The sequence below is a fragment of the Besnoitia besnoiti genome, chromosome II (genome assembly GCF_002563875.1).
Source record: "Besnoitia besnoiti strain Bb-Ger1 chromosome II, whole genome shotgun sequence".
In the NCBI taxonomy this organism is placed as follows: domain Eukaryota; phylum Apicomplexa; class Conoidasida; order Eucoccidiorida; family Sarcocystidae; genus Besnoitia; species Besnoitia besnoiti.
This window is the reverse complement of record NC_042357.1, coordinates 3,577,038-3,591,719: the sequence shown is the minus strand read 5'-3', so window position 1 is coordinate 3,591,719 and position 14,682 is coordinate 3,577,038. Positions and strand designations below refer to the sequence as shown.

Below are 14,682 nucleotides of genomic sequence, written 5' to 3'. Positions count from 1 at the left end.
TCAGCTCATCGCGACTGGCTACTGGAAGTGATTTAGGGGGAAAAGAAGTCGAAGCATTCCGCGACGAGGAATACGGTCGCGTACCCATGATGGCGTTTCCATACTCGGCTGAAAAGTCAAGGCATCTGGTGTGTAGAGGTTGAGGACTGTACCTCAGTTGTCCGCTGTGCGGTTGAGCTATTGAGGGGCTTCAAGGCGCTTCGCGTTCTTGCCCTGTACCCATTCGTCATCTATGCCTGTTCGGGGACGCCATAGAACGCAGGAGGCCGCTAGACTTTGCTCAGCTGAGGAGGCGAGGTCGTTCCACGCGGGCGGCAGATTCCCTTCCGGTCAGCTTCCATTCTCACCTGCTGCACACGGTATGGAGGTCTACGCTCGACGCCGGTGCTGTAAAGTGAAGGTTTTTGAGGCTTGGGAGGAAGAGCAGTCATTAGAGTCTTCTTTCCTTTTCTCCGGCATGTGTTGCATTGCACATGAACAGGCGGGTGAGTGCCGCCGTTGATAAGCGGGGAACGACTTCCGCCGACTCACCTCGCCAGTTTCAGTTCGAAAAAAAATATAAATACTCAGTGCCTAGCTCACGGGCGAGCCCCTCGGGAAGCGCTCCTCTTCTCTGCAAGAAAGTGACTGCCTTCGTGTCGATATAGACGGCAAACACGCACCATGTCAAATCATATCTGGAGAAGGTATCGGCAGCAATCCTCCGTGACCGTTCATGCGATACTATACAGTCTGCATTAAGCTTCTCTACGGGAAACTTTTGCCTGACGTGGAAGTTTGCGAACGCAGACGAGCGCTCCAGTTGAGTAAGAGTTCGCCGCGGCGACAGCAAGTTCTCACGGCGTAAATTCTTCTTCAGATAACGAGGCGGAACTGAACTAGATGATTCCAATTGGCAACCGTGCTCCGGCACCCTTTGGCGTTCGACTCTCGAAGCAGTTTGCAAGAGGCGTTTTGCGAGTAAGGGTTAGCGCGAAACCGACGACAACACAGCACACAATTACTGCACGTTTGACAGTGCGGCACTCGGCCACTTGCAATGTACAAAAGCCGACAGTGGGGACGTGGCTTCTCTGTCTCGCCGCTAAGGTGGTTGCAGAGGCGTCGGTAAGCGAAAAAATTACTTCTTTTTAGGAGGTAAGCTGGTGCGTGGGGGAAGTAAGTCCTACAGCAGAGAGGATGTAACGCTGTAAAAGGTGGTCGCATCGGCAAGCGCGAACACCTCTTTGCGCTGCGGAGGCTGCGCGATCCCAGATACTCGCTCCTAAGAGCAGATAGGAAGCGCGCCGAGAAGGAGCCAAGAGAAAACTAGCGAAACCAACGAATCGAGGTCAGCGCCAAAAGTGGCGCGGTACCGATTAGCGAACATCCTGTTCAGGCTCCCCGCCTGCTGCTACGCAGGCTCCGCGTGTTGCGTAGAATCCTTCAAATAGGGATCCGTCACGCACACAAACGCGGGCTGACCGCTTTACCCATCTGTTCCGCTGGAGAAACCGACGCCGGCTGCCAAATTCATGCTCGCGTGTATGGACAGTCAGGAGGGAGCACGTCTGGCGACGCGAAAAAAGCCTCGCACGTACCTTTAATCCTTCGCACATGCCAAACGCGCGCGTCGGGCAGACTTTTAGTCGCTAGCGCTTCGTTGACGTGCTGCTCTTCTCTCGCGTCCTGAGACCTGAGGAACTGGAGCCCGTCTTCCGGCGCGAGCGGTGTCTCCTGAGCGACCGCCGACTCTCGTCTCCCCTCCGGCCCTTCCGCTCGACTTTGATGGTTTCCCTGCCCTCTTCGGCGTCGGGTTCGCAGCAGCAGCAACAGCAGCACAGACAGTCCCCTTCGTCATCTTCACGTTTGGTTTCTGTTTTGACTGGCCTGCGCCTTGGACTGCCCCGTGAAGCCTCACTCGTGGGCGTGCGCGCCGCCTCCCCGTCGGTAGTGTCCACGCGGCCGATGCGGAGGCTGCTTCTCGTCGAGGAGACAGAGTCCCCCAGCAGCTGTTTATTGTCTCCCCGCAGAGACCTTGCGTCGCGCAGACTCAGGGCGTTGTCGGCGTCCCTGGTCGTCGGCTCGCTGCCGTCGTCGTCGTCGTCGCTGATGGAGATGCAGCTCTGCATCGAGAGTCCCATCGCCAGGCCGAGTCCGTCCTCATCGGAGTCGCGCCGCATGTAGCTGTGCGACCCCTCCGTCGAAACGTGTCCGTCGTCCACGGCGCTGCTGGAGTAGACTCCGGAGCTAAGAGATCCCAAGGTGTCTGACGTGCCTTTTCTGGCTCGCAACCCTGCGCGGTCGCTTCCCCCCTTGATTGAAAAGTTGAAGAAGCTCTTCAGCTTCCCCGACATACTCGGTTTCTCCTTGGCTTTCGGCTTCGGCACGAGACGCCGCGGCGAGTCGTCGAGTCGAAAGCCGAGCTCTTGGTGCAGCAGGAGGGCCTGTCCTCTCGCGACCTCTGAGTCTCTGCTCGCCAGGAAAACCGCGTCGGGGCGGGGGACAAACATGACGTCGTCGTCCTCGTCGTCCTCGTAGAAACCCGGGTACCTCGATCCCAACACCGCACAGCCGCCAGGCGCCTCCTGTTCGGAGTGCGCCGATGGCGGCGTCACTCTGACTTGCGGCTCGCCAAAGTCCGCTGCAGACAGCTCGCTGCGGCCGGCTGCAGGCAGCCAGAGCGACGTGATGCCGTTGTTGTGTCGCGCGTTTCGCTGGTCCAGACTCGTGGACGCAGAGTACGGGACCCTGTCGTTGCGAATAATCAGCGCCGACGCACTGCGCCCGGCGCGAGCTCTCTGAAACGCGCGCCGCAGGTCGCCCGCCCCGTCTTCGCTGCTGCTACTCCTGTGCATATCCGTGGCATGCACCGCCAGAGATGTGAAGAGCGGAGAAACGCTCCCCGCCTGGAGCTCTGAGCCACATCGCGCCGGCCGCGTCCGGCGCCGCGGAGGCAGCGCCGCTGGCGGCGGGCAACGTGACTCTCTCGAGCAGGAGCGAGTCCGAAGAGAGACAGACGAGGGAGGCCGAGAAAGAGCAGACAAGGCGCCGGACTGTGTGGAGGGGCGAGGAGACACAGAGGCCAGACGTCTGGGTGAGCAGCTGTGTGAGGCAGGCGCGGAGTGCAAGGTAGAAGCGGAGCAATGGTACGGACAGTCGGGGATGCCCCAGTTGCGCTGGGGAGTCTCACCAAGTACACGGACGCTTTCTGAGTTCGCCCGCGGCTGCACTGGAGCCCGCGAGCCGCAACTGCGATGAAGTCTCCTCCGCGCAACGAGTCGCCACGCGCCGGCACCCCCTGTCAAGAGTCCGCCAGGCTCTGCTTCTGCGGGAAAGGCGCAGCCGGGAAAGACTGAAACTGCAGGAGATCTGCGGGGGGCGCCCGCGGACTCACTCCGGCCGGCGCTTGGAGCCGAATGTCTCCGCAGACGCGGAGACACCCTCGCGCCCCTCCGGCCCGCGGCTTGGCACCCCCCATCCGTCGCTCGAACAGGTGCGGCGGCGAGGTCGCCCCGAACGACTTCCGCGCCACGCGCTCCCTCCCGCGTGTGCGCCTGAACAGAAGTTTGAAACGCTGTGGAGTCCTGTGAGCGACCAGCGGGGCGGGGGCGGGGGCGGGGGCAGGCGTGCGGCCTTCGCACAACGTCTTCCCGCACGCTGGCGCAAGGCGGGAACGGCGAAGAGAACGACCTCGAAGACCTCAAAGGAGGCGCAGCGGGCGCTGTGCAGGCAGCCTGCCCGCGCGGCGCAGAGTGGGGAGCTCCCCGCCGCCGTCTTCCGAGCTCGGACGAGGGGCGAGTCCCGCGAGACGAAGAGACAAAAGACAGCTCGCCAAGTGTGTCAAACGGCGAGCCTTCAGATGTCGACTGTGGACTACAGGAGAAGGAACCCGAGGAAGACGCTGGAGAGGTCGCATACGCGGGTGAGGCCGAAGCGCGAGGGAGCGTCGAAAAGGAAGACAGAAGAGAGCCAAAGTGTGAGACGTATGGCGACGAAGAAGACAAAGAAGAGAACGAGGCAGAAGTCGAGGAAAGCTCAGAAGAAGGACCGGGACACGGAGACAGCGAAGAAGTGGAGAAGACCGAATCGACCGGCGACCCTGAGTTGGCTGCCTGCCACGGAGCCGCCACAACACAGGGCTGCGAGGCGACGTCTCGCCTGTCGGGCTCCGAGAAGCCCTGCGCCGAAGGGTATCGCTTTCTTCCATAATGGGCAACAGCATAGCCGCATGCGTCACGTCGCGCTTTCCTTGCCTTCACACACGGGAGAAAAGTCGGGCGCGAGGGCGCAGTGCGATCCCCACCACGCGTGGATTCAGGCTGCCCTCCCTCGCTCTCTCCTGCCTTCTTCGCAGAGCCTGGCAGTCGGCAGCCTCGCGCATTCCAAGAAAAAAAGGCATAAAAAGACGCCGGTCGACAAAGCTTGCGTGCGCGCGACCGTTTGCCTCCCTGGGGCCTGAGGTCGCAGGAAGCCTCCTCCCCCGACGCGTCGCAGAGAGTTTTTGGCTCCGCTCGCAGTCCACAGACCGAGGGCACGGGTGGCTCGACGTTATCCATTGTACCTAGAGTCGCTATCGAGACACAGCGTGTAAGGAAGCAGATCAAAGAGTAGAGGCTGCCTGTCGCGTGCTAGCCTGCATCGGGTTCCCGGGGTCCGCGGCGGCGCGATCGCGTGCGAAGAATGCGCGGAAAAGCTGCGGAGGCGGGTCACAGCAGATGTGGAAGGCCTCAAGCGCGTGGAATCTGACGGAGAGGGCCGGAGAGACAACGGCGAGTGGCCGGCACGCGACCGTGGTGTTGGCTGAGAGGAGACACGCAGGGACGTAGGGGGCTGTTACGGGGAGCTACACGCGCCCAGTGTCGCCCCGGTCACAGAAGCAAGTTCATTGCAGAGATGGAATTCCAGCAGCCTTTGGGAGTCCTTCTGAACCCACATGGTGCCTCCTGTCCAGGGCTCCAAGGCAGGGTGCCGCTCGACGCACGGGGCGAAATGAGCTGCCGAGGCCTCGCTGCACCACTGCGCCGGCAGACGCACTAGGCGAGGCGAAGCCAGACGAATACTCTGATGATGCCAAGCTCACGATGTGAAATCTTACAGGGCGGTAAAGCTGCGCGTACCGGATTAACCGCATGTTCGAACGAGACCGAGAATCAATGAGAATCTAGCCCGCCGTGGCCAGGCTACGTGTCATCACGCGAGTCGCCTGTGAGAGAAGACATTTTACCGCGCTGACGCCCGCCTGCAGTCTGATGATACGATCAAGCAGAAATGAAAGAAACAGAAAAGAAAAAGAAGGCGACACGTTCTTCAGCCGCCGCCACAGAACGGATGCAGCATGGGACAGCCAAGGGGCGGCAATTCTCGATTCGCTGTCGGCAGGACGAAGCGATCGTCGCTGGGGGAAAACGCCAGTTCGTCAGTTCTGTATAACACTGTGCATTTTCTTCGTTGAGATTTAAGTCATCCGGAAACAAGGGCATGCAAGCATTCGGAAAAAATCGCGACTTCATCCGGAAGCTGACGGTATTGCCCCTCCTGCGCGTCGTGCGTTGCATCGATGGATCAAAGGCGAAGCTCAACCCCAAGACATAAAAAACAACGTCACAACCATAAGAGAAGGAAAGAATTGAGTCTTGCCTTTGCTGGAACCGGCTCGCCGCTCAGAGGCAAGCCCTAGCCCCCGACTTCCCTCTCCTGCCACAAGACGTTCTCTGGCGAGTCTGGTGCGTACGCATGCGAGCCGCAGCTGGAGCAGTGGCTGCTGTGGCTGGGGTGTGCCGGCAGCTTCCGGCTCAGCGGCGGGATGGTCGAGTAACTGGCAAATGCATTGAGTCGCGTCTTGCCTAAATGTTGCTTTTTCACACAACGAGGTGTTCTTGGTCGTTGGAGCTCTCGCGCCAGGACTCGCCGCGTCTTCTGTGTGCAGGTTCACACGGGTCTGGTGGCGCAGTTGCCTGCGGGCTCGGGCTGGTGTGGCAGTCAGCATCGGCGGTGTGGCACACTTCAGATCCTAAAGCTCAGCACAGCCAGTCTGGTCACTGGCATGGGCACATGTCCTTCCTCTATCACTTCCGTAACTCCCCTTTCGGTATCTGTGAAGGCTTGTTGATAGGGGGCGGCCCTATCACCGCACGCAACGTCCTCCGTGCAGGAGAACTGACTGGCGAACGCGGGCCTACCCGACGCGCTCCATGACCCCGTTGTATCCAGATCAAGTCTCTGCAAGCGCCTGGCGCGTGCTGCTCACATCGGGTGACCAGATGTTACCACACGCCGCAGGACTCATGGCATTGCGGCGGACTGCGCTCTCGGTGACCGAGGCCGAAGGGTCACCGACGGCGCAGAATCGCCACAGCACACGCTTTTTCGTGTGCTTTGTCGAGCACGCACATGATTCATGCTCTTCTTACGACCCAAACGGCGTATAAGAGCGGTGTATTCTCTTACAACAGTTTCTAAGAAGTAGTCTGGAGGCTCTCACGCACTGGCTCACACTCCTGAAGGTTCCCAACACGGCCACACAAGCCGAAGCTTTCTCTTGTGAAATGACCGGGGAGATCTCCTTATACACAGTCCTGGGTGTGCTGCCATGGGCGTGAATGGCGACCAAACAATACGAATACAGGAAGGTCGTTCGTGAACTTTATGGGGTGTCGCGCTCTGGTGCGGCCGCAGGCACGGCCAGCCAGCCAGCAGTCTGTATTCGAAAGAAGGAATCGATGCCGTAGGACAGCTTTGAAAACGCTGAACCTTTGCGGCGAAACTGGACCAGATTCATACACGCTCCTCGTACACCCTAAATTGGTACACCGCAAAACAGAGGGATAAAGAGGGAGGACCCACTGGTGCTGCTTAAGCGGAGGAAATAGGGTAGACTCAAACGGTAGATCCTCCATGCACCGGCGAATCAAGGAAGTATTTATACCTGTTCAACACACTAGACCTGGTACTTTCGACGCCGCCACCCTAAACCCCCCAAGTCTACCCTACATCTGTCGTCCCCTTCACCTTGATCGTGTGTGAACTACGGAACTCCACTACGACGCAGCGGAACGAAGTTGATGGCGTTCTAAATGCTTGGCGCAAAAGTGGATCATGCCAGGACGGCTTGGGAAGATGCGATATGGGCGTTCTACGCTCCTGCCCTGTATCGGTTGCGCTGGCATCTCACAGCATTGATAGAAGGGACCAGTGTGCGTCCTGCGTTTTTAACTCTGCGACTGGATTGACCAAGGGGAAGGCAAGAGCAGTCTTAACGGCTTTGAGGAGGTGTCAAGCGGCAGCAGGTGGTGGCGGCGACAGGGGCCAACAAGCTAAATGCTTGCGCGGACTCGCTGAGAGGGCACTACCGTGCTTGCCATAGAAGGAAACTCTGTCGAGGCTTGGTTAGAGCGTAGTGAACAGCGTCACGCAACTTTTTGTCTGTCGTGTATCCATCATATTTCGAGTACGCCTGGCACTACAGCTTGATGTCGTCAAGAACGGCTGTGGACGCCCTTTCCGACCTTGAACCGTTTACCGTGACCTGCGCCGATGTTCCACTTGCTGCCCACCAAAGACCAGGTGGTAGACCCGTGAAAATCCTTGAGGATAGTGGTATTGCCGCGCTATGACATTCCTAGCAGCCAGGATGCAGGACATCAAGAGCCTGGTATGCGAACGACCGACTTGTGTGCAGCCCCAGGGCTGCGTTTCTTTGCTTTGAATACGCGTACAGCAAGATCTGCGAGCCCAAGTTTGCTCCCAAGCATCAGGATTTCCTGAGTTGCGTCGGAAGGGCTTGCGGGACAGATGATTCACGCGTCATGGCGGTAATTAGGGTTCGCAGAATACCCTGCTTACGGTCTAGTGGAGACTAAGTCAACCGTGTGGGACCCAGCGAAATCGCGGTCGAGCCCCACTTCTCAGTCAGTTGGTAAGCACATTCCCATCGATGACTGAATGAAAGGATAACGGAACTGCCGAGAGTTGCTTCGGAAAAGAGCGAGAGTCATCTGCGAGGCTCTCGCCCACGGACGGGCTGGGCTATCCACGTGATGAAAAGCTGGTGCCGGCTCGGACTTCTCTCAGTTCAGTCTCACTGCCCAAACACAAGCATCATCGCTCCTACGTAAGCGTGCTCTAGCGGCGACGTCGCCGACATCAAATGCGCCGTGTGACCCGCCAAGCCGAGCTTTTCTTAAGCAACAAGTCACTTGCTACAAGGTCCGTTTTTTCATGATTTCAAGAAATTGTTTCAAACGCGTCCACGGTTGTGGACAGTGCTACCTCCTTGAGATTGGTTCGCGACAATCGGCAACAGGCATTGATGGGCGAATCAGCAGCTTGGCACATGGCTCCACTGCTCAAAGTTCATCGCCGGGTTGTATAATCACGGTTTCGCTTGTCAGGGGCGCAACCCTTCCCTTTCGCCTATTGTTTGCAAGCGACCCTGTTGTCGAATGCTACCTTTGTCTGTCTTGCATGCATGCAGGAGGGAGCTGCCTGCTTCACAGAGTGGCGCGCCTCTAGAGAAAATGTTCGGCGACCTGCCGAAGCCGCGTCGGCCCCCTCTGGGCGGGCCTTCGCGTACCGTCAGTGTTAATGTGTTTGAGCAGCGCATGCACAGGCGCAAGCTGCAGGATGCCCGCCTGGCGCAGCTTACAGCCGATGTCCAGCGGACTCGCATGAATCAGCACGTGGCTGCAGTCACAGAGCGAAGTTCCAGGCTCATGGAAGCGGCGATTGTGCGTCGCCGCGCGCAAGAGCTGCAGCAGCAACAGCAAGTTCAGCTGGAGGCCCGCCGCGCGGCTCTCAAGGACGCCCTCGACAAAGAAGAGCTAATGTATCAAGAGGAATTGAAGGCACTGGAAGCGACTCCTGATCAAAGGAAGGCGCAGCTCGTCGCGCACGCTCGAGCACTCCGCGAAACACGAGAGAAAGAAAGGGAGCAGCTCGCGGCGAGTCTGCAATACCGAAGATGGAGGGAGTCTGTAGACGAACTGAGATCCTCAGACGCCAAGCTGCATGCCCTCCAAGTGAGCGCTGCGTGACGCACACAGTACGCTTGATCACAGTGACTCTAACTAAACGCCGTCGGGGCCTCTTCACAAGCTGGCACAGCAACCCTCTCGCTTACGATCGATGCAACACCGTGTGTCATCCGCCACAACCCCACGCCGTGGCGAGCAAAAAAAAGTCTGTGACTGACGCCAGACTCCGAACCAGAGGAGAGGGATGCAGGTCTCTTTGCCGCCGCGCCGGGAGCCGGAAGAGCCCTGCCAGGAGGCGAAAGCGTCGACATCCTGCCTTTTTTACCTGCACGTCCTTCTCGCTCCGAACCCCAACCGCTAAAAATTATTTGACAGCCTTCTCTAGTTTAGGGTTTATGGATAGACGCCAGCTGTCGGTTTTAACGGAGCGATGCGGCGCTAGTCTCATGGCCAAGCGCTGGCTTGCCGTATTGTACCCTCCTCAGGCGCTTGCTATTAGAGACGAGCAAGTCTTTCAGAAGACTCTCGAACGCGACCGGGCGGAGAAGCGCGAAAGGATCTTCGCGGCCCTTTGGCAGGAAGAGTATGCCAAAAAGCTAAAAAGAGAGGAGGAAGAACGGGAGCGCGCGGCGCAGCAGAAAAACGAGACGCGACTCGTACTGGAACAACAGGTCTGGTGCTCCCGTCCTCTAGGCGAAGTGTGCGCCCGCCAGCAAATGTGACGTGCGAGGCTCTAGATTCGATTTCATCTGCAGCTACGGGAGCTGCTTTGCTGAAAGGACTAAATCTCATTTCAGGGGACGTAACACGCAGTCGAGATGAAACTGAGAGGATAAACCCTGACAAAGCGGGCCGTAAAAATCCGCAGCTGTCTTTCGCATCGAAACCGGACCACTACTGAGCGTCACAATCAGGACACTTGTATGTGTCAAGGCCCGTCTGAAACTAAACAGACGACAACGGACCCGCGGATGCGCGGATAGCGAAATACAGCCGTTGACTCTCTATGGAGACAATAGCATGGGCTCTGTAGGATGTGCCCCAGCCGAATTTGTGTTTTTTATGCGTGCATATACATTTGTACGTATGCATACATATATATAGATAAACATAAATATATATATATATATATATATATATGGCCGCTCAGCGATTGTGTCCAGCATAGGCGTTTGATCATGGGCGGCCATTCTGATCGTGTGGTGACTTTTCCTGCGACCGTTTCCAGCCGGATATCTTTGGAGGAACGGTGTCGGCTGAAGGCCGTTAACAGATTTGAGACTTGAGCTTATGTGGCTGTATGCCATTTGCGTGGTGAAGGACTCGTGTCAGACTTGTGTCTGCGTATCTTGTCCGTGGCGGCGTACGGAAAGGCGCGCGGCTGTCAGAACCCTCGCTGCCCTGCGAGTGTGGGCTATCCTTTCGCCGCAGCGCGCCCTCCTCGAGGCCATCAAGAAGAGGGAATCGGAGGAGCGCAAAGCAGAGATCCGGGCGCTTCGGCAAGAAGAGTGCGAGCGCGTGCTTGCAGATCGCAGAAGACGCGCGGAAGATGTCCAGCGAAACGAAGAGAAAAGGAAAGAAATCATCGAGACCATAGCGGCGCAGCGAAAGGAACACGAAACCCAGAGGGAACGCGAGCGGGCGCTAGAACGGTACGCCGGCGTCTGCCATCGAATGCCGCAAAATCTTGCACAGCGTTGATCATAGCTAGGGCATGTAACGTTTTTATCACACTATACGGAGCTACGAATGATTCGCGTGTTTCCAGGCAGGCAACACGTGCAGACTCGGAGTCTTTGTCTCTAAGGGACGCGACGCGACTTCGTGCATATTTCTTGATACGGAAAGCCGCGCTTGTGCGCAGAAACCCCGAACGGCATATAGGCTTCCCTTTCGCTCTCCTGCTCGCCGACGCTGACTCGCCTCGGGTCATGCGGCGCCAGGGTTTCGAGGAGCAAGCCTCAACGTGTCAATCTCCTTCACACTGCGCAGCATTTCTCCGCTTTTTCCAGCCGATCACTGAAACCCGGCTGAACACACACGCGAAGTCTTGAAAGGCACCCCCACACACCTGGCGCGAACTGGAGCTGTTGCGAGCTTGAGCAAACAAAAGAAGTAAAATTCGATTTTTCACACAAACGAGAGATAGACCGATCAACAGAGATAACAATGCGCGTGCGTGTGACTATGAAAACTTGCATTTTAGGGTTCGATCGGTCGCTGTTCAGCGAGCGCACGCATCTACACTCATCCGTTGTGTCGTCTTCTATTGGCGCTCGCAGGGAGTACCTCGAGACTGAGAAGGAGAGGCACGCCTGCCTGGAGCGGAAGGAACAAGAAGCGAAGGAGACGATTCGACGGCATGCAAACGATTACCGCGACGTGAGGCTGCAGCACGCATCCAAACTGTCTCCGCAAGTTTCAACTGCTCTTGTCGCTTTGAACTACGTCAGCCTCGAGCACATCCAGTAGGGTATTCACGTCTAGGCGACCCTAAATCCATGCGACTGAGCTCTTTCTGTCTCGAAGGGAGAATCGTGTTGTGTTCCGGCTGGCGCCGCGCAAGAATGTCGGTGCGAGGAATCGAATCCACGATTGCACTTCCCTGACCCCGGCGCCTACCTCTCGCAGGCACTCCTCCAAGACATGCAGAAGAAAAAAGAAGACCAGCGAGAACTGGAATGCATATACCAGGAAGAACAAGAGAAAGACTGGAAGCGACGAGATACGCTAGTGCGTCCAACAGAAACGCTTCGTGCCTTCTCTTGGCACGGACTTCCTGCATGCTCAACACCACTTCTGTCTAGAAGTCTGCGCGAGCTGACTCACAAGCCGATTTCCCTTCTTCATTGTAAAACGACCGCATGGCGTTTTTTTCTTTGTCTGAAGAAATTCTGGTGGGCTGAAATGTCGCTAAAGGGGCACACGTTGCGACGGGCGATGCGCGGTAGAGAAGACTGTTTCGCGGGGAGTTCCGCAACTCGTCTGTCGACCGTCAGTCGTCGTTTCTCGCTTGCAGAGGCATTCCCTGCGCTCTGCGTTCGCCTGCTGATTTCTGCAGCTGGAACTCGAAGAGGCAGGCCGGCGCAGCCTGCTGGAGGAAGTGCTGCAGAGCCGCCGCGGTGCGTCGATACGTCGAGTTTCGTCTTCTAATGTGCGGCGCAGCTGGCATGGGGCCATGCACGTTCTTTGGAGACTCCCCAAATACAGAAATACTCCAGGGAGATAAGGAAACGAGCACGACACACACTCAGTCGAGACTTCACGTTTCATCTTACTGATACACACTTCAAAATCTGAATAGTAGTCTTCTCTCGCTGTTAAGATGCCTGAGGCGGGAATACCTCTCCAACTTGATGTTAAACGCAGTCCACAGGTGGGCACGCAGTGAGTCGCCTTGGCACAGACACGCAGATTCCGCGCCTAATTGCGTTATCAGAGGTCTGCCAGCGGAAGGCTGAGGACGCCGAGCGACTCGCAGAACAAAAAAAAAGAGAATTACATGTTGTGAAGGAGGACTTTGATCGATTCAAGGAAGAAACCGAGCAGATGTAAGACACTCTGGGGATTTCATCTGAAGCTACTCATGTAGAAGCTAAACGAACGCACGGTTCGTTTCGCTTGCAGTTCAGCCGGATATCCACGTGGAGTATCACTGCAGCTACAACATGCAAAACGCTTTCCTTTCTCAAACCGTGTGCGACAGGAAGCGTGACGAACGCCTCATGAAGGCTCGCTATTGCCAGGATCTTTCCGCGCAACTTGAACTCGCCATGGTGAGAATGAATCACTTGATCCTTTGTGAGTCTTTAAACCTCAGCGCTTGCGCCAGTTCTCTTCGCCAATGTTGAGAGATCGTTCTCCCTCTGAAAGAACTAGACTCGCATTTTTCTCTTGGAGGTATCCAGTCATGGAAGATATAGTGTACTGTGACCTCTTTGTAAACCAGCTGTTGTCAAGAATAATCTACAGTACGATTTCGTATTTGTTACGTGTGATATGTATAGCATAAAGGAACGTTAGACCGAACCTGCGATAGATAAATATTTCAGAGGCGACTCGGGGTTTACGTCCACTGCAGCTGAGAAGCCGAGAAGATCTTCTTGTGCCCAAAGATCATCTGCTGGCAGGCGCCCATTCCGCTGTTTTTCTGCCTTTTTCACAGCTTGAGCGGGCGGAGGCCCAGCGACGCTCCGCTGAGGAGGCTGAGGAAAAGAAAAGAGAGGAACAAAAAATTGAAGAAGCGATGGAACAAGAAAAAACGAAACAAGCCGCACTGCAGGAAGCCGTCACAGTAAGGGCTCCCGCCGTATGTCTTTTTTTACGCTTCAGAGACTGCGATCCTTGTTCGTATCCAAATTCAGCGCAATCGTCACTTGGAAAGCATGTGTAGATCCACGCAGCAAACAGGTGTGGCGTCATGCGGCTCTCGTGCGAATGGCGTGCTTTTTTTCCTTCCGCGCAGCGAATGAGACATGAGCGCAAAGCCGCGATGGACGCCGCTCTTGCGAAACGCACCGCTGTACGAGCGGCCGTCGTTGCTCCTTGGGAACGCGACAGCTAAGGAGGGTATTCACCTAAAAAGTGCAACAACGTATATATATATATATATGTAAATATATATAACTATATATAAATGTATAGGCTTGTCCGTCTTGCAATATGCATCTGAGTAGAAGCTCTCCAGCGGCACCCTAGTGTGCTTTCCCGCAACAGCTCTTTTATGAAATCTGAACAAGCGGAAACAGGCCCTGCGTATCTGAGCCTTCTGTTCATTGTATATCTACTCCCTGCGCTGGAGCGCGTCAAACACTCCGCTACAAATATATATATATATATATATATATATATATATATATATATATATATATATATATATATATATATATATATATGAATTAACTTCTGCGTATGCTAATCCAACTCTCGCACACCTCTCAGAATCAGCTTCCTTTCTGTCACAGCCCCCAAACTCGAGCCTGTTTCAGACTGGGTATCCTGATACGCGGAGCACTTCGTTGGAGTATGTTTCATCGCAAGAAGTGCAACAGGGTCGCATACGCGTCTTTCTGGACTCTGTCTTCATACGCAGCACAGAGTTGCATCTGTGGAAGGCACGGGACAACAGAGCGCTTCTGTCGTAGCACACTCGGGTCGCGTGGGCAGCGGCATCCCGTAAGCGAAGCCCATACTACCGGAGGGCAGGTGAACTACGAAATTCGCGTGCGAACGAGTGCATACCTGCCAACGCAGACTCCCCCGAGTTCGCGACTTTCTGTGGCCTTATACCCACGTCTACACACTCTCTGTCACCCGGCGTCCATTATCTCTCAACTGCGAAACATCGATGCACGTAGCTCTATCCCTGCCCGTTCTGTCTCTCTGCATATCTGCGCGCATCTCGACAGGGTCGCGAGCGCGCTGGCGAAGCACAGGCCTCTGCCGCGTGTGTCGAGAGACAGCGACGTCTTTACGCTCGCCGTGTCACACCGTCTACGTCGCATCTTTCCGCTGAGTTTGCTAAAACACACATACACAACCTCGCACACCCCAGGCAGCTGGACAACCGCGCGACAGGCCGTCACGCAAAGCAAACGAAACTCGCACGAAGCACAGGCTGCGAGGCGAACAAACACAATGAGAAAGAGCGAGGAACGCGACACTCGCTTCTCGCATCGTCCTGTCTCTCGCGCACATGCCTTCGAAACCCTCGCCTGACGTGTGTATC

At 56.3% G+C, this 14,682-nt stretch overlaps 2 protein-coding genes across 2 annotated transcripts; one reads left to right on the top strand and one right to left on the bottom strand.

Moving 5' to 3' along the window:
• Positions 1-1,631: 1,631 nt before the first annotated feature.
• BESB_038630 (uncharacterized protein) lies at positions 1,632-4,538 on the bottom strand (the record flags this gene model as incomplete). Its single annotated transcript, XM_029362449.1, has 1 exon — positions 1,632-4,538. One exon carries the CDS (start codon positions 4,536-4,538, stop codon positions 1,632-1,634), a length of 2,907 nt encoding a protein of 968 aa, XP_029221414.1.
• Positions 4,539-8,498: 3,960 nt separating this feature from the next.
• BESB_038620 (uncharacterized protein) lies at positions 8,499-13,518 on the top strand (the record flags this gene model as incomplete). The annotated part of the gene is made up of 9 exons (XM_029362448.1): positions 8,499-8,999; positions 9,440-9,625; positions 10,386-10,606; positions 11,237-11,336; positions 12,016-12,076; positions 12,394-12,505; positions 12,661-12,730; positions 13,120-13,248; positions 13,420-13,518. 9 exons carry the CDS (start codon positions 8,499-8,501, stop codon positions 13,516-13,518), a joined length of 1,479 nt encoding a protein of 492 aa, XP_029221413.1.
• Between the last annotated feature and the right edge of the window lie 1,164 nt (positions 13,519-14,682).